General features: G+C 63.2%; 7 protein-coding genes across 8 annotated transcripts; 5 read left to right on the top strand and 2 right to left on the bottom strand.

Annotated features, from left to right (window-relative positions):
• Positions 1 to 116: 116 nt before the first annotated feature.
• Positions 117 to 1,432, top strand: TSTA3 (GDP-L-fucose synthase; the record flags this gene model as incomplete). Its single annotated transcript, XM_062770223.1, has 7 exons — positions 117 to 265; positions 309 to 379; positions 416 to 766; positions 817 to 900; positions 934 to 1,065; positions 1,106 to 1,297; positions 1,346 to 1,432. The coding sequence occupies 7 exons, from the start codon at positions 117 to 119 to the stop codon at positions 1,402 to 1,404; spliced, it is 1,038 nt and encodes a 345-aa protein (XP_062626207.1). The 3' UTR covers positions 1,405 to 1,432.
• On the bottom strand, positions 1,417 to 4,120 carry PEX5_1 (Peroxisomal targeting signal receptor). Of its 2 annotated transcripts, none has more exons than XM_062770225.1 (6): positions 3,922 to 4,120; positions 3,073 to 3,804; positions 2,550 to 3,017; positions 2,196 to 2,510; positions 1,775 to 1,949; positions 1,417 to 1,727 (listed from the first exon to the last, which is right to left on the bottom strand). In XM_062770225.1, the coding sequence occupies exons 1-6, from the start codon at positions 4,015 to 4,017 to the stop codon at positions 1,549 to 1,551; spliced, it is 1,965 nt and encodes a 654-aa protein (XP_062626208.1). In that variant the 5' UTR covers positions 4,018 to 4,120; the 3' UTR covers positions 1,417 to 1,548. The 2 variants fall into 2 exon arrangements, with proteins under 2 accessions (XP_062626208.1, XP_062626209.1); XM_062770224.1 differs by having other exon boundaries at positions 1,775 to 2,108.
• A 349-nt stretch (positions 4,121 to 4,469) lies between these two features.
• LOC62_03G003689 (uncharacterized protein) lies at positions 4,470 to 8,568 on the bottom strand (the record flags this gene model as incomplete). The annotated part of the gene is made up of 4 exons (XM_062770226.1): positions 8,336 to 8,568; positions 8,214 to 8,282; positions 7,047 to 8,165; positions 4,470 to 7,007 (listed from the first exon to the last, which is right to left on the bottom strand). The coding sequence occupies exons 1-4, from the start codon at positions 8,489 to 8,491 to the stop codon at positions 4,470 to 4,472; spliced, it is 3,882 nt and encodes a 1,293-aa protein (XP_062626210.1). The 5' UTR covers positions 8,492 to 8,568.
• A 660-nt stretch (positions 8,569 to 9,228) lies between these two features.
• avt5 (Vacuolar amino acid transporter 5) lies at positions 9,229 to 11,615 on the top strand. Its single transcript, XM_062770227.1, has 8 exons — positions 9,229 to 9,858; positions 9,899 to 9,955; positions 10,111 to 10,298; positions 10,364 to 10,502; positions 10,541 to 10,639; positions 10,677 to 11,094; positions 11,145 to 11,203; positions 11,335 to 11,615. The coding sequence occupies exons 1-8, from the start codon at positions 9,484 to 9,486 to the stop codon at positions 11,485 to 11,487; spliced, it is 1,488 nt and encodes a 495-aa protein (XP_062626211.1). The 5' UTR covers positions 9,229 to 9,483; the 3' UTR covers positions 11,488 to 11,615.
• Positions 11,616 to 14,991: 3,376 nt separating this feature from the next.
• ksp1 (Serine/threonine-protein kinase ksp1) lies at positions 14,992 to 18,945 on the top strand (the record flags this gene model as incomplete). The annotated part of the gene is made up of 2 exons (XM_062770228.1): positions 14,992 to 16,265; positions 16,317 to 18,945. Exons 1-2 carry the CDS (start codon positions 15,025 to 15,027, stop codon positions 18,943 to 18,945), a joined length of 3,870 nt encoding a protein of 1,289 aa, XP_062626212.1. The 5' UTR covers positions 14,992 to 15,024.
• Positions 18,946 to 19,355: 410 nt separating this feature from the next.
• Positions 19,356 to 21,125, top strand: SPAC513.07_1 (Putative uncharacterized oxidoreductase; the record flags this gene model as incomplete). The annotated part of the gene is made up of 8 exons (XM_062770229.1): positions 19,356 to 19,780; positions 19,844 to 19,985; positions 20,046 to 20,286; positions 20,329 to 20,400; positions 20,437 to 20,525; positions 20,559 to 20,610; positions 20,647 to 20,730; positions 20,768 to 21,125. The coding sequence occupies 8 exons, from the start codon at positions 19,356 to 19,358 to the stop codon at positions 21,082 to 21,084; spliced, it is 1,422 nt and encodes a 473-aa protein (XP_062626213.1). The 3' UTR covers positions 21,085 to 21,125.
• A 320-nt stretch (positions 21,126 to 21,445) lies between these two features.
• Positions 21,446 to 24,369, top strand: CDC5 (Cell cycle serine/threonine-protein kinase CDC5/MSD2). The gene is made up of 6 exons (XM_062770230.1): positions 21,446 to 21,726; positions 21,772 to 21,876; positions 21,918 to 22,390; positions 22,429 to 23,447; positions 23,485 to 23,894; positions 23,933 to 24,369. The coding sequence occupies exons 1-6, from the start codon at positions 21,550 to 21,552 to the stop codon at positions 24,317 to 24,319; spliced, it is 2,571 nt and encodes an 856-aa protein (XP_062626214.1). The 5' UTR covers positions 21,446 to 21,549; the 3' UTR covers positions 24,320 to 24,369.
• Positions 24,370 to 24,531: the final 162 nt, after the last annotated feature.

Genomic DNA, 24,531 nt, shown 5'->3' on the forward strand with positions numbered 1-24,531 from the left:
CAACAACACTCGCGTTCCACCTCGCCTCGTCTCGTCTCGTCTCGTCTCGTCTCGTCCATTCCCTCTCCACGAGCTCATGCCAGACCAACCCAAGCACCGAGGCAAGCCCCTCCCCCATGGCACAGCTAACCCCAGTGATCCTAGTGACGGGCGGCACGGGCCTGGTAGGGCGCGCGATCCAGCACGCCGTGGCGTCCAGCGGGCCGTTTGGCCGGCAAACGGGCGACCGATGGGTGTTCGTGTCGAGCAGTGACTGCGACTTGCGGTGAGCGCGTCCGTCGCCTTGCCACCTGCTGACACCCCGACAGCGACTTTGACGCCACGCACGACCTGTTTGACCGCGTGCGGCCGACACACGTCGTGCACCTCGCCGCGAGGGGTGAGCGGCGTCGGTACGAGACGACACTGACGCCAGTCGGCGGGCTGTTCGCCAACATTGCCTCGCAGGCCGACTTTCTGCGGGACAACATACGCATCAACGACGCGGTGCTGCAGAATTCCCATGATTTCCACGTACGTCGCGTCCCGCCGCAGGGCGCCGAGCTAGCTCGCTCGCTCACTCGCCAGGTCGCAAAGGTCGTCTCATGCCTCTCGACGTGCATCTTCCCCACGCACCCGACCTACCCCCTCAGCGAGGGCCAGATCCACGCCGGCCCGCCGGACCCAAGTAACTTTGAGTACGCGCACGCCAAGCGCCTGGTCGACGTGCAGAATCGGGCGTATCGCGAGCAGTACGGCGACGTGTTTACCGCCGTCATCCCCACGAGTGGGTCGCCGAGCTCACTTGCTTTTTTTTTCCTCAGCTCACGCCCCCAGACGTCTTCGGGCCAGGGGACAACTACAACCTCGACGCGGCGCACGTCCTCCCGGCCCTCATGCACAAGTGCTACATTGCACAGCGTGCGTGCGTGTGTACGGCAGAGCTGACCCCAGGCGACGGCACGCGGTTCGTGATTTCTGGCAGCGGCCGCCCCCTCCGCCAGTTCATCTACTCGCGCGACCTTGCGCGCCTGATTGTGTGGGCGCTCAACAGCTATACCAAGGTCGAGCCGCTGATCCTGTCCCGTGCGTGTCGGCTTTGGTGGCGCAGCTAGCTGACCCGCAGCGCCGGAAAACGACGAGGTGTCCATCCTCGACGCCGCGCTCGCTGTCATGACTGCCATGTCGTACGAGGGCGAGTACGTCCAAGACACGTCCAAGTCCGACGGGCAGTACCGCAAGCCTGCTAGCAATGCCAAACTCGTCGCCGAGCTGGCTAAGCAGGGGCTCGAGTTTGAGTTTACCCCGTTCCAAGAGGGTGGGTCGGCTCATGTGTTGGTCCAAGTGGAGCTGACACCTCGCCCAGCGCTGCAAGAATCCGTCGACTGGTTCGTCGACAACTACCACACCGACGCGAGGATATAGCCCGCCGCGTAACACACCCTACACATGCATATCCCTCGTACACTGCTAAATCTTCTACGATGCTCAATTGAAAAAAGGTGTACAAGCTTTGTCTTTGTTGTCATGAACGCTCTAGCCGCCGTGTTTTGATTACACCCGCGCCGCTTAGAACTCGAAGCCAGCCTGGCGGAACACGTTGAGGTCGGTGCCCGGGCGCGCCTGCTCGGCGAGCTCGGGCATGTCGAGCGCGATGAGTGCGCGGCGCAGCGTAGACCACAGGCTGTACGCCTCGGGCGCGGCGACGCCCATGGGGTCGGTGGGCTGCATGGCGAGGGCAGCAAGGACTGAAAGTGTGTCAGCAAACGCCACAACCACACCTCGCGCCACTTACAATGCTCGGCGGCCTCGCGGTGCACGCCAATGTTGAGACACGCGACACCGAGGTTGGCGATCGCACGCGTAAACGTAGGCTTGATCTCCAGAGCGCGGCGGTAAGCATCCACGGCCTGCTCGGGCTCGCCGCCGTTGGCCAGAGTCGCGCCGAGGCGGTTCCAGAGAAGGTAGTCCTGCACTATCAGCCCCTGCAGGAATTGGGTGTCGGCAACGGCGGAAGCATGCCCGGGGTCGTCGTCTAGGGAAGAGGGCAGCAGCGATTGTGGTGGCGGTGGAGATACGCGTCGGCCCCTGCCATGTGCAGCAGGCTCGGACTCGAGTATCCGCACCTGCTGCAGCAGCTCGCGCGTCGACAACGCCCCCTCCCTACCCCGTTGCCGTTGGCTGCTGCCTCCTCCGCCGCCCGCCACTCTACTCACGTCTGGACGCTCGCCAAGAGCCGCGACCCAGCACGATCGCGCCTCGCCAAACTCGCCCATCATGTAGTAGAGGGTGCCGAGGCCGACTTGCACGTCGGGGTCGACGTGGCCAGCGTTGGCGTACTGCTCGCGCGCAAGTGCCAGGAACTGGTCAGTCATGCGCTGGTGCAGAGCCCATGGGTTGTCGCTAGCGACAAACTCGGCGCGCGAGGGCGCAGCGCCGGCATGAGTTGGGTGCAACGTCGTGAGCAGCTGGTGCAGCGTGGTGAGCGCCGCGAGGTCGAGCGACTCGTTGACGTAGGAGATGGCGAGGTTCTGCGTTTGTCAGCCAGCGCGACAGTGTCAGCAGCTCACGGTGAGGAGCTCGGCCGCGGCCCGCTTGGACGCCGGGTCGTCGTTGATCTCCTTGCGGCCCTGCTCGAACGCAGCGAGGGCCTTGTCCTCCATCTCATTCTCGGCCTGGGTACGGCCGAGGATGGCCCACGCCTGGGCGCGCGAGATGCCGAGGAGGTCAATGTCGGCCTGGGTGGCACGCTCGAGGAACGTCTCAAGAAGGAGCGCACCGTCGGAAAGCGAGCCGCCGCTGGCGAGGGTACGCGTCGCCTCGAGCCAAGCAGCCACGGGCTGGTGGGTCGTCTCAAACTTGTTCGGGTGCGTAAAGTGGTAGTCGACTGGCGCGGGGAGTCCGTTCTCGGCCTCGCCTCCGTCCAGCCAGCGGCCGGTGCCAAACTCGAGCTGCTCGTCAAGGCCAGTGTGGCCAATGTCGCTGCGTGCGAGATCGGCGTTGAGAATGTCGAGCGTGTCGTCCTCGCCGTCGACAAACTGGGCGAGCGTGTCAGCCCCTCGCCCCCCTTCCCACGCCCTCGCCCCAACTCACCTGCGAGAACTCCTTCTCCCACTCGGCGAGCTTGTTCAAGCGCTCAGCCTCGGGCTTGAGGCTCTCCCACACGGCATCGAGGTCGCCCTTGAACTGGTCCGAGTCTTCGATGCCGTCCGTCTCGTCCTCAACCTGCGGGGGAGGGTGCACGGCCTCCTGCTCAGGCTCCTTCTCGGCCTCGCGCGCGGCGTCGGCCTGCGCCTGCGCGTCGGCGAGTGCAGCCTCGAACGCCGCGTCCATCTCAGGGCCGTGGTGGATCTGCGCCGCGGGGCCCGCGACCGGCCCCTGCTGCGCCTGCGCCCCGTACATGGGCTGCAGTCGGCTCTGGTACATGCCCATGCCCATACCGCCGCCCATGCCGCCGTACATGGGCGCATACGACTGCTGGGGCTCGTAGACGGGCTGCTGCTGCATCGGAGGGGGCGCCGCGCGGCCCTTGCCCTTGCCCGTGTGGAAGTCGGTCGCCCACCCGTTGTTCATCTGCGCTTGGGGCGGCTGGGCAAACTGCTGCGGTCCGGGGCTGGGCGACGCCGACTGGTGCCGGTCCCACACGCCGCGGAAGTCAGGCTGTGCCTGCTGCTGTGGGGGCTGGGCGAGCGCCTGCGCCAAGTTGGACAGGTTGAACGGCTGGGCTGGGCGCGAGGCTAGGCCAGGATGCGCCTGCGAGGGGCCTGCGCCGGCTGAGCGGAATGCCTGCGAGCTCGGGCCCGCCGACGGTCCGGCCATGCGGTCCTGCGTTGTCAGCGGTGCGTTGGGGGGTGAAGAGCGGCAAGCGGCCTCAGGCCGCCAGTAACGGCGGCGGCGGTGAGGGTGCTGACGCCGCCTTGTTGGAGGAGCTAGGCGACGTACGCGAAAGAGAGAGTTGTCCACACCCTCGCGCTTGAGGACATTGTTGAGCGGGTTGGCTGGAGCAGCGCAGTCTGCGCCGTTGAGTAGCCCGTTCATGGTGGTGGTGTGGGAGAGGGAGTTGTGTGGAAGTGATGAGTAAAGGTCACGAGTGTTGAGGTGAGATGGGAAGAGAGTCGAGAGACTGACTGGCGGCTTGCCGCGACGCCGGTCCGCCGCCGAGTGGAGGATGCTGCTCGAATTCCATGTAGAACGCTGTGGGGTAAGCAAGCAAGCGGGCGCGCGGAAGTATTTTTTGGCTGGACTGGGCGGGGCTGGGCGTCGCAGGTAGCCGCCGCCGCGTCGTTTTGCCGGTTAGAAGACTGGCCGCGCTGGCCGAGGTGGGTGGTCACTGCTGACTACAAAAAGTGGCACATGGCGACAACTCGGCCCCCGCAATAGCCGTGATAAAATAGCGTCATCCACGGCCTCGGCATTGACAAAACACGGCTTTGGGCATAATAAAAACTAAATACACTGTTGGATTGCTTGTTGTACACCTCTTCTGATAACTATAAATTGCGTCGGCTTCGAGTAGCACGCGCAGGAGCAGACACTGCAGCTAACTTGGCATCGGCCTTGACAGCAGCGGCGCGGCGTCGAGTAGGAGCTGATGCCGGCTCGGCATCGTCGGCAGAGTTCTCCTTGTCGGCAACTGCTGGCGCGGTGGCGGCGCTCTTGCGTGTAGGAGCGCTGGCAGTGGTTTCGTCTTTCGCCGCCTTGCCCGCCGCCTTGCTACGAGAGCGCACAGCGGGAGGTGGGATCTTGGACTGAGGCTGCTCGGCGTCGCCTAACACCTTGCGGGTGCGAGTCTTGGTCGCAGCCGGCTTGGGTGCCTCGGCCTTGGGTGGTTCGGCTTCGACCTCGGGGCTCGCGGTGGCTCGGGTCGAGCGAGCCGAAACGGTGCGGCGCGTCGGGGCCTTCGGGGCGGGGGCGGCAACAGGCACGGTGGCAGCTCGTTCTTCCGTGGCGGCGGTGGCATCGTCGCCCGCCTCAGAGACGGCAGCAGACTTGGCTCGTGTCGTGCGGGAAGAGCGGGCTGGGGCTGATACTGGCTCCGGCTCCTTGCGAACAGCGGTGCGAGTACGCGTACTGCGCGCCTTGGGCTCAGGGGCAGCAATTGGCTCGGCTCTGGAGGCCGCAGGCTTGTCGGTGGTCGCAAGCTTGTCGGCGGCCTTGGCTCCACGGGCCGACCGCGTGGGCAGTCTGGATCGGGCGGGGGGCGCGGCCTTGACAGGAGCCATCTCCTTCACCGGCATCTCCTTCACCGGCTCTGGCACCTCCTCGGGTTCAGGCTCGTGCTCCTCCTCCTCGCCTTCCTCGGCGTCGTCCTCCTCGGCATCGGCGTACATGTCGGCGATGCCGTCGAGCGCAGGGGTCGGCGGCGCATGACGCTCGGCGTACATCTCGCGTACGCCCTTGAAGGACGGTGTGGGTGGTGCAGGCGCTGCGGGCCGGAACACTTCCCGAACACCAGTGAGGTCAGGCGACTCCACCGTCTCGCTCTTGTTCAGCATGTGACGAAGGCTGTTGAGGGCAGCTGGGGTCTTGAGGGGCTTGGGCTGCCGCAGCATCTCCCGCACGCCGGCAAAGGACGGCGTTGCGTCGACCTTCGGGGTCTTGAGCAGCTGGCGCAGTCCGTCAAAGGCGGGCGTCTTGGGTGCCGCAGGCTGCTTGAGCATGTCGCGGAGCCCGACGTACGAGGGCGTTGAGGGACCGGCAACCTGTTCATCCTCGACCTCCTCCTCCTCCTCCTCCTCGGTGGCCGGGGCTAACATGGCACTCTCGAGCACAACCTCCGCGCCCGTCGTGGGCGTTGGTGGCAGGGACTCTGACTCGCCCTCCTCGATGACTGCAACACGAGGGGTGACCGGGGCAACGCCACGCGTGCGGTAGGTACGATCGCCGGCGCTCGCCGACATAGAGACGGAAGGCGAAGGGACGGGGGTACGCGACGGAGTGTCGGGGAGCACAAACCCGACCGTGGCGCGACGAGGAGCGGGGTGTGCGCCGACAGACGAAGGCGCGATGGCAGTCTTCTTGCCGCTGGCAGTCTGCAGGCGCAGGGCACCGAGGCGTCGCTTGATATCGTCCATTGGTGTGCGGGGCACGACCGGTCCAGGATCGGGGCTGGCAGCCAAAGCGCGATGCGAAGGCGTCGAGAATAAGTTGGTCAGAGGGTGCGGGTCCTTGCGATCGTCTTGCACTGGCGAGCGGAAGCCAGACTCGGGCGGCGCGGGGAGAGCTCGCGGGGTCGCGAGCAGCTCGCGCTGCTTCTTGACATCGACTGATGCCGGGCGTCGGCTCGGGGTCGCAGCGACCCTCGGCGTGCGCGGCGGAACCACCACCTCGGGCTCAACTTCCTCGACTTCCCGTGCAGGCGTCCTAGGCGGGCGGCTCGGCTTGCCCATGTTGCCGGGGGTGGGGACGAATCGGTCGGGATGAGGCTGCTGAGGAGTTCCGATGGGCACAAAGCGCACGGGAGGCCCACCAATGCCAGCTAACGACATGCGGGGTCCGGCAGCCTGCTGGCGCTGAACCTGAGGTGTGTAGAAGCGAGAGGGCAGCTGCCTAGGGGGTGTAGCTTCCGTGACGAGCTCGTCGCGGTCAACCTCGACATCGACGTCGGCCGAGATGTCCGCCTCGTCGTCTTCGCTATCGCCGGCTTCGACTTGAGGGTGTTCGTCGCGCTCTTCGAGCTCCTCGCTTTCGTCCTCGTCGTGTTCTTCGAGTTCCTCCTCGCTTTCCTCTTCCTCCTCGCCATCGTTAACCTCAAACACTTCGTGCACAAAGTGGGTGACGGGTACGGGTCGGCCCAGGTCGTCAATCGAGTACTCGGCCGACTCTTCCAACTCCTCGTCAGAGTTCTCCTCGACGTCCTGGGCGTTTGCAATAACGACAGGACTGATGAAAGCGATTGGAGGCGCAGAGCCATCCTCGCGATCGGACTCGTCCTCCTCGCTCTCGTCGTATTCGCCCTCGTCATCGCCATCATCCTCCTCGCTGTCACTGACGTGATCGGGGTGGGCGTTGAACACAAACTGGCCGGGCTGTACTTGTCAATACTGGTCAATATGAAAAACACTCACCAGCGAGACATCGGCCTCGACGGAATCTCTGTCCGAGTCCGAGTCGTCAAAGCTGACGTCGACCTGGCCGTCCTCGTAGACCCACTGCAGTGGGTGATTCTCCTTGTCGTCGGCGTCCTCGAAGCTGTCCTCTTCTGACGAAGACTCGGACTCGGCTTCCACGGGCGCCACTGGCGCCGGCGAGCTCTTGCGGCGCGACGAGATGGAGCCAGGGCTCGACGACTTGCGGCGGCGCGTCTCGATCTTTGAAGAGCCAAGCTCGGTCTCGACTGTAAACTGCCTCGTCGTCTCGAACACCTTGCGGGCAGATCGCAGCAGTAATGCCTTGCGGAGGGAGTCGGAGCCGCGAGGGGTCGAATAGGCCAGGTGGGCGGAGACGGGAGGCGTGGGCGACGACGGCGCCTTTGCAGGGGACGCGTACGGCGTCTCGCCGCCCAGTGGGAGAGGGATCGACTTTGGCGTCTTGGGCATGAGCAGCGGTGCAGGCTCCTCCTCGGCATCCTCGAACGCCCCGGGTGCTGGCGGGGGCGGCACTGGTTTTCTTGTCCGCGGCGCCACTGACGTGTTTCGTGGGTCCGCCCTCCGCTTAGGCTGCGGAGTGAGGAATGGGTTGGGGTTGGACGCCGCCTTGGGCTCCTCGGGCTCCTCGTCCTTTCGCTCCAGGTAGAGCTTGTCGCCCTCGTCGCCCTCGGCCACGTCGACGAGCTCCTCAAACTCGAGCTCGTCGGCTTCCACTTCGGTGGATAGTGCCGATGGCACAGGTGTCGCTCCCAGTAATCCAAGCGTGCTCGGCCTCCGCTTCATCGGCGAGGGCTTGAACCGGCGTCCCTCGGGCACAATCGACAATCGGTGCGACGCCCGCCGCCTCAGAGGCGTGGATGAAGAGTCGGCCCCGAGCGAGGCCTTGGCAGGCGATGCTGGCATTACCCGCACCGCAACAGGCGACGAGTAACCGAGTTGAGTGCCGCCATCGCCGTAGGTAAACCTAAACAGCTTCTTCCTGATGGCGAAGGTATCTCCGTCGGCGAGCACGATAATGTTTGGTGGGATGTAGTTTGTCTGCTGGCCACCAGCAGGGGTGTGGACGACGCCGTTGGAGCCGTGCACGATGAGGCACGCCTGAGATGTCAGTTCTAGGGGCTAAACACACATTCAAAGCCAACGCACAGATCCAGAGTCGACGTCGAACTGCAGCTCGGCATGCAGCTTGGACACGTCAGGGAGGTAGAGGCGGACCTGGGGCGGGTGTCAGCAGAGGGGTACCATCACTAACAGCGTCGATAACCCACATCACAGTCATAGTCGCGCCCGATGGTGACGCGCTCAGCGTCAACAGGGAACGCAGAGACCACCTTGCCGCTCTTGCGTGCGACGAGCTCGAGCGTGCCGAGTACCTGCCGCGTCTCGACCTCGGGCGATGCCTCGCGCGTCGTGTCGGTAGACATGGTGGCTGCCTGCTCTGGTGTCGTAGGAAACTTGCTGGACACGGGACAGGACTGTCAATGTTGCTTGGATAGAGTGGTTGGAGATGATTGTTGCAGGCACTCGTCGTTGTATTTGTTTATGTCCTACGGAAAGACAGTCACGCTTGGGAAGGCAATTTACGTAAGTTGATTTGTTTGATCCCGCCGAGGGTATTTTTCATGATATTTACTGTTTAATTAATCCCAAAGTTGATGTGTGCCGCCGTTGCCATGGCGTCAGTGCCCCACATTTAGTAATGTGAGTAAGCCGTAAGACTAATTCGGGTTTGACCGTGGCATTGTGGGGTGCTGGGCGGGTTGTAATTCGACGAACGTGCATTTCTGCTGCACGCGCGTCAGTGGCAACATTGTGAGTGATCAGGACAGCAGCACACCGAGGGAGGGAGGGCAAGAGAGGCAAGGCAAGGCGAGGCAGCACTGGGAGAGAGTTGGCTGCGGGGAAGGGCCAGCTGCAGGGAGGAGCCAGGTGACGCCATATGCAACCACATTAGCTTGCCGCTGTTGCTGCAGCACCACGCGCCGTCGTTGGCACCACTGCACTGCACTGCACCACCCACTGGCACCTGCCCCACTCGCCCAAACCAAACGCGTATCCCTCGCGCGAGTTCCCTTTGGAACCGACCGACCAAACCGGGGTGCCTCCACAAAGCGCCTCGCCGGTCGATGCAACACCTTGCCTTGCTTCCTCCCCGTGTTCATATACATATACACGAGCATCTCACAGCCGCGACTTGCATCGTAAAAATACCCACTGGGTTGTCGGTGCCAAGTCTGCAGGCCAAGCTTTGACGTAAACTCCCGCTTTGTTGGCCGGCCAGCCAGCCTTCCTCCCATCGCGTGCACCACCCAACGCACAACCCCTCCCCCTGCCGCCGCCGCCGCCGTTGCCGCCGCCACCCCCCTCCCTGCCACGACCTTTACTCTCAACATCTCGCATCACAACCTCTCTCGACATGACAACTCCCCCTTCTTATGGCTCCACGCCGTCCACCCCTCCACCATCAGGCATGACACCCACTCCGCGCCGCCGCCGAAGGCGACACACGCACGCGCCCGGCGCGTCGGTGCTCTCGTCCTTTTCGAATCTCGCCAACACCATCATCGGGTCTGGCGCGCTCGCCTTCCCCGCCGCATTCGCGAGTATGGGCATGATCCCAGGCATCGTGTCATGTCTCGTCTCGGCCACCACGGCAGCCTTTGGCCTGTGGCTCCTCAGCCGGTGCGCGACCGTCGTGGGCGTCCGACCGGGCGACGAGGGCCGCAAAGCCAGCTTTAACGAGGTGGCGCGTCTGGCTTTCGGAAAGGGATGGGTCACGCGCGTGTTTGATGTAAGTGGCGTGGCATGGTGTGCATGCACTGACTCTGCAGCTCGCAATCGCAATCAAGTGCTTTGGCGTGTCGGTGTCTTATCTCATCATCTGCAAGGTGCGTGTGCTTCGTGGTCGTGTGGGGAGGGAGGCGCGCCGCCCGTTGTTTATGCCGATGAACACGGGGCGGGGGTACGCGTTCCGTCACACACCCCTCTTGCCACCACAATCATGCCCCACAGAACTCTGGAGCTTGTCACTGACATCCCCCAGACCCTGCTTCCTCAGGTTTCCGTTACGTTTGCACACCTCTTCCACACGAAGATCCCGGACGGCTCGTTCCTGCTCTCGCAGACGTTCTGGCTGTTGGCCACCGCCCCGGTCGTCGTGCCACTCTCCTTTATGCGAACTCTCGACAGTCTCCGTTTCACGAGCCAGATTGCCCTCTCCTCTGTGGCATAGTGAGTAAGCTGGCGGCGTGTGGCGGCCGCGTATCGCTCACAGACGCCCCGCTAACGATCTCCAGCATGGTTATCGTTGTCATCGGATGGTACTTTATCAAGGGACCTGACCCCAACCGTGGCGAGGTCGTCCTCGCTCGTTTTGGCCCCAACACGCTGGCCGCGTTCCCAGTCCAGGTCTTTGCGTTCACCTGCGCGCAGAATGTACGGCTGGCATTGTGCGAGCTTAGCTGACGCCCCAGCTCTTCCCCATTTACAACGAGCTCAAAGACCGCACACAGCAGAAGATGAACCTGGTCATTGGCTCGTCCATTTATGGTGCGGCGGCGGTGTACGAAGTGGTACGTCATGGAGAGTCGAGCTATTGCTCACCCACAGCTCGGCATCGTCGGCTACCTCACGTTCGGCTCCAAGGTCAGCTCCAACGTCATTTCCATGTACCCTGCCGAGTCGTTTGTGGTCGCTATCGGCCGCCTGGGCATTGTCTTCCTCGTCGGCCTCTCGTACCCGCTCCAGGCGCTCCCGTGCCGATCCTGCATCTACCTTCTCACCTCGGGCATCATCAAGGGCAAGAAGCACAAGCCAGTGCCCGCGCCTGTCGACTACGAGAGCGAGGAGGACTCTGACGAGTCGTCCCTGCTGGGCAACGAGAACGACATGCTCGTGCCCAAGGTCGGCGACGCGGCCCACGGCCCGTCTGCCACCGAGATGCCGGCGAAGAAGTTTGTCGGTTTCACCATCGGCATCGTCGTGGCCGGTTACACGATCGCATGGCTCGTGGACGAGCTGGATGTCGGTGAGTACGGAGACTACTACCACTAGCCTGGAGGTATATTAACATTACAGTCCTTGGGTTCGTTGGCTCGACAGGATCCACCATCATCAGCTTCATCCTCCCCGGCTTTGTGAGTTGGCCCTGTTACCGCTGTTAGCCGCTGCGTGCTGCGTAGCTCGCCCAGACAACCCTGGACTAGCTGCGGCGCCATCAGGCAACCAGCTGCGGACGTTTGACTCGAACTGACACGGCGTTTCACAGTTCTATTTCCGTCTGTTCCGCAACGAGCCAGGACATACCAAGTGGCTGGCGCTCGCGCTCGGTGTGTATGGCGTTATCGTCATGACCTTCTGTCTCACGTTCAACATTCTCAACTTGAAGACTGGTCCTGGCAAGAAGGACGTTCCGGTGTAGGCTGGCTAGCAAGCGAAGGGCGAAGCAGAAGACATTGATATCCAAGACATTGGACACTCCCTCCCACCACCTCCATCACCATAACTCAAAGAAGAGCTAGAATACAGATGTACTGTAATGTACGATGGCGCGTGCGTGGCGAGCAAGGCTGCATGAGTTGAACAGGGACGAGGTTAGCGATCCGCCACGCCACCTCCCGGCGGCAGTGTGCGCATGTGCTGCGCCCCTCAATGAACAGCGAGGTATGCAGCCGCCGTGTTATGTTCGAGACCAGGCCCATCGGCGGGCGGCGAGTCGGAGTTCCTGACGACTAGAGGCACCGCGCACAAGGTGTCGTAGGCATGTGGCGGCACGCGACGCACCAATGAGCCGAGCGCAAACTCCCGTGCGCTCGCTCGCTCGCTGGCTCGCTTGCATGCGTCGTCGTCGGCGTCGGACAAGACGACTGGCTGGCTGATGGTTGCCGCAGGCTCGGTTACGGACCATGGCTAGGGCTGCTCGGATCATCACATGGCGTCGTAGGTTTGTTCAGGGCGGCGGCCCCAGGACAGTCGGCAGCCGCAGCCGACTCCGAGTCCGGCGGGGTGCCTTTGTCCGGTCGACGTCGGCGGCGGAGCTGGGCAACCGACCCGAAGGCGTCCACAGCGACCGCCCCTCGCCTCATGACTGCGCTCCGGCGTTGCCTCGCCGGTCGCGGCGCCGGTCGCCTCAGTCGCTCGCGGTGACACTCTCGCAGCGCTTGCTGACTGATCCCCGCGAGCGCACCAGTCACCCCCGCTCGCGTCATGCAATTCGGAAAGCGCGCCACGATAAGCTGGGCGCTGGGTCGCTCGCTCGCTGTGCGATTGGCCTTGTGCGCGCCGCCTCGCGCAGCTCGCGTACACGGCGAAGCGGGGCAGTGTTCGCATAGGCCCAGCAAGCGTGCCGAAGCCTGCCGGAGCAAGGGACAGGCAGGCAGGCGCCGGCAGGCAGCAGGCAGATAACGCAGCCGCAGTGTGTTCTGAAATTTCTTCTGCTGGCCTATCCAATCAAGCCCGGCAAGCGCCCAGGGACGGTCCGTGTCGGAAGAAACGCTGCAGAGGGACGAGGGACAACGAGGTGAGTGTCGGCTCTGCGCCACGACCCATGCGGGTGTTCTTGCCTTTCGCCCCGCCAAGAGAGCGTGCATCGTCTGCGCCGCATGGGCACGCGGAGAATCGGCACGTAATCTGCTGTTGCAGCTGCATGCTAGCGAGCGAGGCAAGTAGGCGCCGGGCGCTTGGCACTGCCCTACACCTCGTGGTACACCGAGTGGGTCGGCGCTATACTCGGCTGCATGCTTGGGCGGGTCGAGTGGGGCAGCTACGTCAGCAGGTCGGTCGGATGCTGGCGAGTTGGGGGTTTGGGTGGCGAAGTGGATGCACATGGCGCGTGTGGTGGGGTGGGGTTGGTGGGAGGTGGGTGGCGCCTGCTGGCCGCTGCCGAGGCTGGGCAGCGGGGGCTTGCTGCCGGGTCGGGTCCGACGCCTTGCTCGCCGCTGCTGCTGCTGCTGCTGCTGCTGCTGCTGCTGCTGCTGCTGCTGCTGCTGCTGCTGCTGCTGCTGCTGCTGCTGCTGCTGCTGCTGCTGCTGATGCGGCGTCGCTGATGCATGTGTCGCCGCTCGCAGCGCAGCTCGCAGCTCGCCGGACACATCCCGAGGTCAGTGAGGTCACGAGCCAGGGGCAGCCATGGCACACCGAGTCGACTCGTCATGGCAGGTAGGTAGGTGCGTTTGAGCGTCAGGGGTCGGCGCAGCGCAGCGCTGCCTTGCCTGCCTGCCTGCCTGCCTGTCGCCTGTCGGCAGAAACAACAGGGCTAGCTAGCGCAGTTGAATGCCATCGATAATAATGGGGGGTTGCACGCGGTACCAGTCGGCGCCATGCCCTGTTTAGAGGTGGTGCTAGTCTGCCCGCGGGCAACGTTGGAGTGGGGCTGTAGCAGGAGCATGATGCATGAGTGGCGAGACGACCGACGCCTCGCAGCAGCAGACAATAGCCTTTAGCCCCTCTCATTAGGGGGATTGGTTTAATTCGACTCGGGATCTTGCACCCCACCCAGCCCAAAACTTATTCCAGAAACACGACCGAGGGCAGCTTGGTTGTGGGGGTATTACCTCGGCGTGTGTTCCTGAGCATCGCCCGCCAGTCAGCCAGCCAGCAGCCCGCTGTACGCCGTTGCCATCTCACTCTACAATCCAATCACACACCCGTCACCATCTCTCTCTCCCTCTCTACCTCCGGCCCTTGCCTCGGCTTCACCCTCCCCTTCCCCCGTCCCCCTTCCCCCTCCCCCCCTCCCTTCCCCCCACCTTCCTCGCTCGACGCCGCAGCCCCCGGTTGGCTGTCCAGTTGTTCGACTCGGCCTTCCTTCCCTCCCTCCTCACCGCGCCGCACATTCATTCCAATCAACAAGAACCACCACCTACCACCTTTTGTATTGTAGCATCATTTTTACTACCACTACGGCGGATCACATCTCGACGACGACGACTACGCCCCATCACCACAACCCACAACCACACCTACCCCCCACCTCCCCCTCCCTCCACGCTCACTCGGCCCCACTCGACACCGCCGTCACCGCCCTATCGCCGCTGGTCGTCCGCCCACCTCTGCTGCTACTTACTTTTGGCAGCATCAAGTCCTTGGCACGCCAGCTGCGCCTACTGCATAGAGAAGGACACCTCTTGACCGACCGACACACGTACCGGTCACAATTGGCACTTTTTGGAGCGGCACTAGGTGGGTAGGTCGGTTGTACGCTGCGTGCATGCCATCATGCCATGTCGCCATCGCTAGCATCGTTGCCGTCGTCCACCACGCTCACACAGCATCAGTAATCAGCACCTGCTCCGCCACGCTCGTCATTGCCTTGTGGTTCAAGTCAGCTGCATCTCGGCACCGCGTGGCGCACACTTTGTGTGCTCCGCTCTATTTCAACCCCCATCGATAACTTCATCTCGCTCCGAGTAGACCTCGGCCGCCGCCACCCGACCGACGACTAGCCGAGCGCTGCTCGCTCGCTCGCTCCACTGCTCGTGCGCCAGCCCATCTTAGTCTGGACAAGAGCATTTCCCGCCATCACCCGCTACCTGCGCAGCAAGCAAGACAAGCGAGAGGCAACAACCGTGCATACGGGTGAACGGGTTTGGCCGGTAACACGCGCTACCCACCTATCCCCTTGCCGCCGCGCCGCCGTTCATCTAGGCCCACATCACAGACCCCCTCATCGTCGCTCCTGACGGCTCAGGCGCAGTCGACCACCACGCCCTCCACACCGCCGCCGCCCTCGCTGGCACGGTGACTCTGACTCGATCCGACGGGTGACGACCCCACCAGGCTCGGACACCTCGACCTCACCCCCACCCGCCCCCACCAATCCCCACAGTGACATCGACCTCAAACAGAGCGTACACCAATCTAGGTCGCCCCCTCGACACGTCCGCCGGCTTGACGGCTCCTCCCTCTCTCTCACCCCCCCCCCCCACCCCACCCCAGTCCCCTCCCTACTGCCATCTCAATGAGTGGACATGAATCGGCGCCCCGCAGTCCGGCCGCCGTCTCCCCGCCGCACATGTTTGGCATCTTAGATCGCTCTCCATCGCCCCGAGCGCGTGTCTCGACGCCAAGTCGCCTGCCAAGCATCACACACCACCAGCCGCTCGAGTTTGACGACATGGGCGGCCCAAGTCGTGTTACGCCAAAGGCAGCAGTGTTCGGCTTCTCACCCCCAAAGGTCGGAGGTACGCTACCTCCACCTGGCTTGGGAACATCGCCCGTCGCCGCGTCGATCCTCTTGACAAAGGCGGGGGCAGCACGGCCAATCCTCAGCCCCCAGCTCGTCTCGTCGCCCACCGCAGACAGCCACTTTCCCTTCTTCCCAGATCCTTCAGCTGGAAGCCCAAGACCCACGGCGGTCTTACCTTCCTCGCCCCGCGGCCCAGCAGGCGAGTTTCCCCCACGCTCGCGCCGCAACTCGGCGGCTATCGTCAGCATCTCCCTGTCGTCGCGCAGCCGCTCAAGAACGCCGCGTGGAAGCGCGTCAGTCCTCCCTGCACGGTCTGGATCGGGCACGCCAAGTAAAGCCCCAACACCAAGGGCCGAAGTCCCACCATCACTCCTCACAACCGGCAGCGGCGGAGCAGAAGCGTGGGCACCTGGCGTGGAAGACATGGACGAATGGAACCTCGCCGGCGGTGTGCTCCTCGACAACGATGACGCCGACGAACGGGCAGAATCCATGTCATTTGACGACGAAGAGTACCCGAACGGCCGCAGCTGGACCCAGGAGTCGGAGGCGTCTCATGCAGCCGACGTCCTCACGCCGGGCATGATTTTCGGCGAGGGCCTGCAATTCGAGGGCGACGTGATTGAAGCCGCAGTCGGGCGCGTGCAAGTTGGCGAGTCGACTATTGAACACGGCCTTCCTCTGCGTCGCGACGGCAGTTCGATGGGCGCACCCCGCGCCGCAGGAGGCACCACCCCGCGCGTCAAGAAGACTTATGAGGTTATCAGGCAGCTCGGATCGGGCTCGTACGCCGTCGTGTACCTCGTGCGGGAACGTGGAGGCCGCAAGCGCGAGTACGCCCTCAAGTGCTTGAGTAAACACGACCTGGAAGAGGAGCAGTTGGAAACCCAGCTCTTTGAAGCCACCATCCACCTCTCGCTCCCCATCCACAAGAACCTTGTGACCCTTCACGACACGCTCCAGACGCGCAACTGGCTCTTCCTCCTCCTCGAGCTGTGCCCGGGTGAAGACTTGTAAGTTGGTCGTGTGACGACGCGCCAAGTTCCTGACCCCTCTCCCTTCAGGTTCTACTGGCTGGAGCGCTCGCGTGACGCCTCGCCTCCGACTACTACGACCAAGCTGCCCAACAACATTCGCGGGGCCATGGACATCACGTCGTCGTCGCTGCTGTCCTCGTCGTCGATCCCGTTCTCATCTTCCCAGCTCTTCTCAAACTTCCCGTCGTCATTTACAAACTCGCCGAGCACGTTCTCTGGCAACGGGTTTGGCTCGGGAAGCTTCAACGCTTCTCCTGCTTCTCTCCTGTTTGCACACCACAATGGATCGTCGCATCTGCAATCCTCTGTCAATTCACACGCCGCAACGCCCCCAACTCCTTCACTCCTTTCGGCGTTCTCTGCCAACACTCTCCTTACCCAGCGCCGTCTGCGCCTCATCGCGTCCATGTTCTCGCAAATGTGCGACGCCGTTGCAGTATGCCACGACGCAGGCGTGTCACACCGCGACATCAAGCCCGAGAACTTTATCTGCTGTGACTCTGTCGAGCTCGAGGCCGAAGTGGACAACCGCATGCTCAGCGCCGACGGCGGCCCATCACCAGATTTCGGCCCGCAGGCGAAGCGCAAGGTTGTCGTCAAGCTCACCGACTTTGGCCTCGCCACGACCGAAGAGGAGTCGGGCGACGTCGAGTGCGGCTCCAAGCCCTACATGTCTTACGAGTGCAGGAACAACCTTGGCCCGACATATCGCCCTGCTCCTGCCGACGTTTGGTCGCTCGGCATCGTCCTCATCAACATGCTCTTCCACCGCAACCCATGGAAGGACCCCACCGAAGGCGACCCAAACTTTGACACCTTCCTCGTCAACCCCACGCAGTTCTTCACCACCAAGTTCACTGGCATCGGCAAGGAAGTTGCCACTTATATCGCCGAGCACGTTCTTTGTGTCGAGGTCGAGGACCGTGTTAGTGCTCGCGAGCTCGGCCAGTGGATCAAGTCGCTGCCTGAGATGATTGCAGGCAGGCGCGCTCTCCATGCCCTCAAGATGGCCCGCCTCGACACACGCGCCAAGCAGACTGCCGCCGACAAGGGCCTGTTTGTCAAGTCGCCTGTTGCCCAGGCCAACAGCAACCTTGTCCCGAAGAGCGCTTTGGCATCTGCCCTCTCGTCCGCCGCTCCAGTGCCAATCCCGAACGCAGAGACTCCGAGAATGCCCGCGAGCGAGCAAGTCCCGTCATTGTCATCACTTCCTCCCCCCTCGGAACTTGCGCATGCTATCGGTGGACTCTCGCAGCCAGCTCCTACGCCAGATCTGGACCGCGACGAGATCCGCTCGGCCACTACCATTGACGACCACCCAACGCCGACGGATATGAGCACGCTCGTGTCTCCCGAGCCGACTGAGAGCGGCGAGAATGACGACAGCGAACACAGAGGCGATAGCGACGAGCGTGAAGCGGACGCAGACAAGAGGCACGAGGGCGACGAGCGCTCCCTCTCGACTCACAAGCGCCGCAAGCGTGGTGTTCGAAAGGGCAAGGCTGCGCAGGCCGCGCTCGCAGCCCAAGCCAGTGGCCAGTCACAGGATGAGCGCGACGCCTTCCTCTCGGAACTCGTCGCTGCGTCCGAGGAGCTGGCTCGCGACTTGTCCAAGAAGACGTCCGGTTCATTCATGCAGGAGGAGTTCCCTCCGCTTGGTACCTCGCCTGCCCAGGCAGCGGCGGCGCGCAAGTCCAAGTGGAAGGACTTCTTAGCCATGTCCAAGGGCAACCCCCAACTCGAGGCTCTCGCCCGTCGTGTCGCCGAGCGCGACGTTGGAGGGTGGTCCGCCCCCGCAAAGCTCCAGCAGGGTGTCAACCCCCAGCTCTCGCGCGTCGTCTACAACAAGCAGACTGCAACCTCGTCTGGATTCTCAAGCCAGCTGTCTTCTGTTGCGACGGCCTCGTCCAGCCAGACGAGCTCGTCCAACGGCGGACCCGAGGACGACGACTGGCGCCGCCGCCCCGCCCGTATCAACGAGGACCCCGAGCGAGAGGCCAGGGCCGAGAAGGCGGCTCATTCTCGCCCCACGGGCTCGCGCCGTGCCACCGAAGACTCGTCATCGCGCTCGCGCCAGGCAGCGCTTGCTGCTGCCGCCATTGCTGGCGGTATGGAGGGCCCCATGGGCTCGTTTGGCAAGCCCTCTCAACTTGGTGGCCGCCCCGCCGGCGTCCCGGCTCAGCTCGGTGCCCGGCCTGCCAACATTCCTGCACGCCCCGGTCGCTCATCCCACGCCCACGGCAAGCTCAGCTCGCACCGAGACCTTTCGGATGAGCGCTGGACTCCGCCAACGTCGTCGGTGCCGGTCTCGATCGGCGTCACCGTCACCAAGGACGCCGCCAAGCCCATTCTTCGCGAAGTGCCGAGCCACAACACGTCCAAGCTCAACTCGCCTGCGTCCAAGACCCTGACCATGTCGAACCCCGTCCCAATTCCATCCCCAACCTCGCCAATCGACCATCCGTCGCCGAACGGCCTCGGGAAGAGCACGCTCCCGCAGGCGTCGTCCGTTGCGAGCCTCGACACCATCACGGCCTCGAGTCCCATCACTGCCCACCACCCGAATGAGTCGCCCAACAAGCCCAAGCTCAAGGGCCAAATTCAGAGTCTGGCCAAGATGCTGGGCGGCCTCAAGACCGGCAAGGGCAAGGACTAAAGAGACCCCCAGCCCTAAACCTCAACCCTCCCTCGCATCCATCAGCCTGTAACAAGTTCGTTCAACCGCGACTACATCCGGCCCCCCAACAATTTTTGTTTGTGTCTCGTATCCATTGCATAGGCCCAGGGCCGACCCTGGGTTGTTTGAGTGTAGTTAGCATAGCGAACGGAGCGGGCGGGGGGGAGGGTGGGTCGACGAGGAGGCAGGACCACAAACTGACCACAATCACAACTGCTTGCATTATCGTATATCCTGAATCGAGGCGAATCAGGTTGATGTATGAGTATTAGAAGCCACGGATGGGGGGTGCCATGGGGGTGTGAACGCTGGTCCGAGTAGCTCGAGGGCCTCGGAATGCCGCTGACTGTGCACTAAAGTGCGGGTGTTGCTGTGGCGACAAGCCGGGGATGGCAGGCTGCCATAACACGACCGAATGGGCCGTGCACTGCTCTCAGCGCTGTACACAAGACGAGCAAGACGCCGCATTCCCCACCCCGAGTCTCTCGGCGCACAAGTCATCGCCGCGTGCACTCCGCCGGCGCCGGGGCGGGGCCAATGATGCTGCTTGCTCCGCGATTCCCGGCCTGACGACGGGCGGGCGGGTGACAGCGGCATTCATTGGATTCCGCCCCGCCCTCCCATCCGACCGGTGCCTTACTGGATTCGTATCTCGGTATCCCGGTATATATGTGACGACGACGGTTCCCAGAGGTCCAGTCCGGCCCCACAGATCTACAACTATCTCTCTCACACGCCCCATCACCACCACAACAATGCCAGCAATCACAACCGGCCTGGTCCTCGTCACGGGCGCCTCGGGCTTCGTCGGGACGTGAGTATGGGGGCGGGGGAGTTGAGGGGGCGGGGCTTTGTAGGGGAGTCACTCACGCCCCAGCCACTGCGTCGCGGCGCTGCTCGACGCCGGGTTCCGCGTACGCATCGCCGCCCGCTCAGAGGAGAAGGCGGCCCATGTGCGCAGCTTGTTCCCGCAGCACAAGGACAAGATCGAGCACGCCGTCGTGAAGGACATTGACGAGGTGGGTGGGACAAATGGCGCGGAAGCCGGGTGGGGAAGGAGAGCCACTGACACGTCCCAGCCCACCGCATACGACGCCGCCGTCGTCGGCGTCGACGGCATCCTGAACCTCGCGTCGCCTGTCACCATGTCGCATGTCGGCGACCCGAACGAGGTGATCGGGCCTGCGGTGCGCGGCATCACCAACCTGCTCAACAGCATCAAGGCGCACAACTCGACGCTTAAGCGGTTCGTCCAGATGAGCTCGGGCGCCGCGATGGGCGATTTTACCGCTGCGCCAGGGACCGTGTGGGACGAGAGCCGTGAGTGGGGCGTGGGGGAGCGGAAGCTCACACCGCACGCAGACTGGAACGACCCCGCCATCGAGCGATGCGATACCCTCAAAGACAAGGTGCCCGGCCCGGACAAGTATTCTGGTGAGGTGCGCTACAGGGATGTGAGCTGACAGCCAGCGTCGAAAGCTAGGGCCGAGCGCGCGTTCTGGAAGTTTATCGCCGACACCAAGCCGTCATGGGACGCCGTGGCGCTCCAGCCCGTCTTTGTGAGTTGTGCCGTGTGATGTGGCTGACGGCAGTGCTTTGGTCCGCCGACCCAGTTCGCGCCGAAGGAGCGCCCTAGCTCGTTATGTGAGTTGGCCGCTTATTGCGCTGCTGACCCCCGAGTCCTCTTCAACAGCTTCTTGAAGCCCAACGCGCCGGCACAGCTGCTGTCCTACCCCTTCGGCAGCATGGTCGACGTGCGAGACGGTACGTGGGGTGCGAGGTAGCCAGGCTGACGCGACAGTGGCCAAGGTCTCCGTGCTGGCCTTCACGACGCCTGAAGCCTCTGGAACTTCCCCAGGCGAGCGTTACATCCTCGCAGCGGACACGCTGTGGGGCAACGACCTCGCGCTTGGCGTCGAGCGCGTCGCCCCCGGCCCGGGATACCTCGCTGCCAGCTCCGATGTCGAGTGGCGCAAGAGCCTCGACGAGAAGATTGTCAAGTTTGATGGGCGCAAGGCGGAGCGCGTGTTCGGGTTCACGTACATGCCCAAAGACGAGTCTATCAAGTCGACTGCCGAGGCCATCTTCAAGGCGCGCGAAGGGGAGGAGCAGAAGTAAAACTATATAGATGTGGCGACAATGGATTCTTGTATCTTGTATGGTGGGGTGGTGGGGATGGCAGCGTCCGAGTCTCGAAGCAGACTGACGAAGGAGACGTGGGGGCTCCCGAGTGCACAACAACACCAAGCCAGTGCTGAGTCTATCACCACCATCGTATGCATGCTTGAGCCCGACAATGCAGCAGGCCAGTCCTCCGCCAACCCCGCCCCGGCCCACCACTCAGGGCCGCACCCACCCGCCACTCACGCGAATGATTTTGACGGAACCAAAAATCAAACCAACGCCCCCCCCGCCCAGACACAACAGGTTCAGAGTAAACAGCGGGCCAGTCGTCTGTCCGTCTGTCTGTCTGCTCCGTCGTTGAGCCACCCACCTCATCACAACATTGTCGCTTGCCCTTGTTTCCCAATCTCACCAGTCGTCTCCACTTGGACACAGTACCATATCCACACACTACCCACCATGGGCGCCGCCGACGCCGCCCAACAACCACCACCGCCACCGCACGGCGCCGACCCCGCCCGTCCGCGCTCGCCGCCGCCCCCGCGCAAGGACAAGCCTGTGCCCCCGACCCCGCCTTTACACATCAAGGACCGCGGCCGCGGGGTGACGTACTCGCGGACTGGGTTCCTCGGCGAGGTAAGCATGCCACTGGAGCAGGGAGATATGCGCTGACTTTACCAGGGCGGCTTCGCCCGTGTCTATGAGGTGTTTGATGAGGAGAAGACCCGCAAGGCGGTCAAGGTGGTCAACAAGGCGTCGATCAAGACCAAGAAGAACAAGACCAAGGTGGGTTGCCAGTGCGGTTGAGTAGCGCTGACAGGTGCCAGCTCTGGGCAGAGATCAAGCTCCACCAGATGCTCGTCCACCCCGACGTAGTGCGCTTCCACGACTGCTTCGAGGACGACGAAAACGTCTACATGGTGCTCGAGCTGTGCGAGAACGGGTCCCTCATGGACCTGCTCCGCCGCAGGAGACGCTACTCGGAGCCCGAGGCACGCTACTTCCTCGTCCAGATCATCGGCGCATGCCTCTACATGCACGACATGAACGTCATCCACCGCGACCTCAAGCTCGGCAACCTGTTCCTCGACGGCGACATGAACGTCAAGGTTGGCGACTTTGGCCTCGCCGCGCTGATCGAGAACCCTGGAGAACGGAAGAAGTGGGTTGGCATCTGTCTTACCCTGCTGACGGGCAGGACTATCTGCGGCACGCCAAACTACATTGCGCCAGAGGTGCTGTTTGACACGGCTAACGGACACTCGTTTGAAGTCGACGTGTGGTCCGTCGGCGTCATTCTGTAAGCTGTCCTCCACCCTTCATGGTAGCTGACCCCAGCTACACCCTTCTCATTGGCAAGCCTCCGTTCCAGACCAAGGACGTCAAGGCCATCTACCGCCGTATCCGTGAGAACCGGTACGAGTTCCCTCCCGACAAGGAGATCTCGACCTCGGCCATGGACCTCATTAGTAGCATCCTCAACTCGAACCCTGACATGCGCCCATCACTCCAAGCCATCCTCCAGCACCGTTGGTTCACCGACGGCCCCTTCCCTCCCTTCATCCCCCACTCGGCCAACGACGGCACACCCGACTTCTCCAACCTCTCCACCTCCCAGAGCCGGCGCAACTTTGAGGCCGTCAAGCGCAAGGCAGCTGGAGCAGCTCCTCAGACGACCACGCCGCCGCCCGCGGACAGGCCGTCGCAGCTCGGCTCCTCCATCTTAGCACAGGAGCGCGACTTTAACAATGCCGTGCAGCCCGACAGCCCCATCTCGGCCCTGCTCAACTCGGCTCGCCAGCCACTGGTCCAGGCCGCCGCGCCCATCAAGGAGCCATCGCTTCTTCGCAAGCTCAGCGCCGCTGGCGCTCAGAGCACCCTCAGCCCCGCTCGCCGCCAAGCCGCCTCGGCTGCCCTGTCAAGGAGGCCACCACCTGGTCCCGCAACCAAGGCCCCAATCATGGACGACGTGGCGGAGGAGGACGAGGGAGACGACGGTGGCGACGAGGCCGAGCCCGTCAACCCTGTCGCGCGTGACCGCGAGGTCGCGGCTCAGAAGGCGCGCATCGTGTCGCAGATGGCTGCCATGCGTTTGTCGGATACGGAGGAGACCCGCCCGCGCGAGGCGCGTGAGCCAAGAGATGAGCCCAGGCGCGAGCGGACAACATCGTCGGTTGCAACAAGCAGCAAGGCTCCCCTTGGCGAGACCATCTCGCAGCCGCAGCGCAGGTCCAAGGAGCCTGCACCAGCCAAGCCGCTCAAGTCGGCTGACCCGCTGTCACTATACGAGCTGTGCGAGCGCAACCTCGAGACTGGTATGGCTTTGGCGGCCACCGAAACTGGCTTCAGCACACCAGGTGAGCTATCATGACGCCGCTCAGCTGACACCTGCAGACATTGATCTCTCCCCGGCTGGGCCAAAGAAGTTTGTCGTCTCTTGGCTCGACTACACGGCCAAGTATGGCATGGGCGTCGTCCTGAGCGACGGCACCGTCAGCGTCCACTTCAACGACTCGAGCTCGGTCTCCCTCTCCCCGGCCAAGCAGCACGTCGAGTACCTTGGCCCTCCCACCGACTCGCGCGTCCAGGAGCGCCGCAACTTTGAGGCTGAATCCTACCCCTCTGAACTCAAGACCAAGGTCTTCCTCCTCCACCACTTTGAAAACTACATGCTCGGCAAGCTGTTAAGCGAGCAGCCTTACACCTATGTCGACACCAAGCTCAACAAGGGAATGGTCTACATCGAGCGCTACCTGCGCATGAAGCATGTCATTCTGTTCCGCCTGAGCAACCGCATCCTCCAGGTAAGCTGTCTGCTCCAGGAACATCAGCTCACACCCAGTTCAACTTTTACGACCACACCAAGCTCATTCTGTCCGAGAACGGCCTGGTCGTCTCCATCATCGACAAGCACCAGACTCTGCGCAGCTGGAGCCTCGAGGCGCTTCTCCGCCCCCCATCCGAAGACGAGTCGTCAAAGGAGCGGCGCAGAATCGAGACGGTCGTGCACAAGGTGCAGTACGCCAAGGACATTCTCACCAAGATCCGTCTGCATGGCCCCTCCAAGCCCAAGGACAAGGAGGAGCGCAGGGAGGATCGCAGGGAGGCTGTCGAGCCCGAAGCACCTCGCGAGCGCCGCGTTGACCGCGAGCGTGAGCGTGTGCACCGCCACCTCGGTGAGCGCGAGCGCGACCGCGACCGCGCCGCGCCCCGTACTCTCCGCACCTGATACCCGTCTCGTTGATTGCCTTGGCCCCTGCCTGTGTGCTATAGCTGCCCCGCCGTCCCCCCGGCCTCGTCTTCCGTCTCGAGCTTGCATTGCACATTCGTTGTACAACACACCGTAATATATCCCAGCAGGACTATGCATGGTTCGCACAAGTTGCACAAGTGAGGACGGGACAGTGCACAACATGTCACATGCAGGATACCAATGCAAGA

This window comes from Vanrija pseudolonga, chromosome 3, assembly GCF_020906515.1.
Source record: "Vanrija pseudolonga chromosome 3, complete sequence".
Taxonomy (NCBI): Eukaryota; Fungi; Basidiomycota; class Tremellomycetes; order Trichosporonales; family Trichosporonaceae; genus Vanrija; species Vanrija pseudolonga.

Bases quoted from the DNA above. Each gene is read 5' to 3' on its own strand.
- PEX5_1 (XM_062770224.1), bottom strand. From the start codon at position 4,017: ATGAACGGGCTACTCAACGGCGCAGACTGCGCTGCTCCAGCCAACCCG. The intron at 3,018-3,072 runs GTGAGTTGGGGC...ACGCTCGCCCAG, and splicing joins GGGAGAAGGAGTTCTCGCAG to TTTGTCGACGGCGAGGACGA. The intron at 2,511-2,549 runs GTGAGCTGCTGA...TGACAAACGCAG, and splicing joins CCGCGGCCGAGCTCCTCACC to AACCTCGCCATCTCCTACGT.
- avt5 (XM_062770227.1), top strand. From the start codon at position 9,484: ATGACAACTCCCCCTTCTTATGGCTCCACGCCGTCCACCCCTCCACCA. The intron at 9,859-9,898 runs GTAAGTGGCGTG...CTGACTCTGCAG, and splicing joins GGGTCACGCGCGTGTTTGAT to CTCGCAATCGCAATCAAGTG. The intron at 9,956-10,110 runs GTGCGTGTGCTT...GACATCCCCCAG, and splicing joins CTTATCTCATCATCTGCAAG to ACCCTGCTTCCTCAGGTTTC.
- CDC5 (XM_062770230.1), top strand. From the start codon at position 21,550: ATGGGCGCCGCCGACGCCGCCCAACAACCACCACCGCCACCGCACGGC. The intron at 21,727-21,771 runs GTAAGCATGCCA...TGACTTTACCAG, and splicing joins GGACTGGGTTCCTCGGCGAG to GGCGGCTTCGCCCGTGTCTA. The intron at 23,448-23,484 runs GTGAGCTATCAT...TGACACCTGCAG, and splicing joins AACTGGCTTCAGCACACCAG to ACATTGATCTCTCCCCGGCT.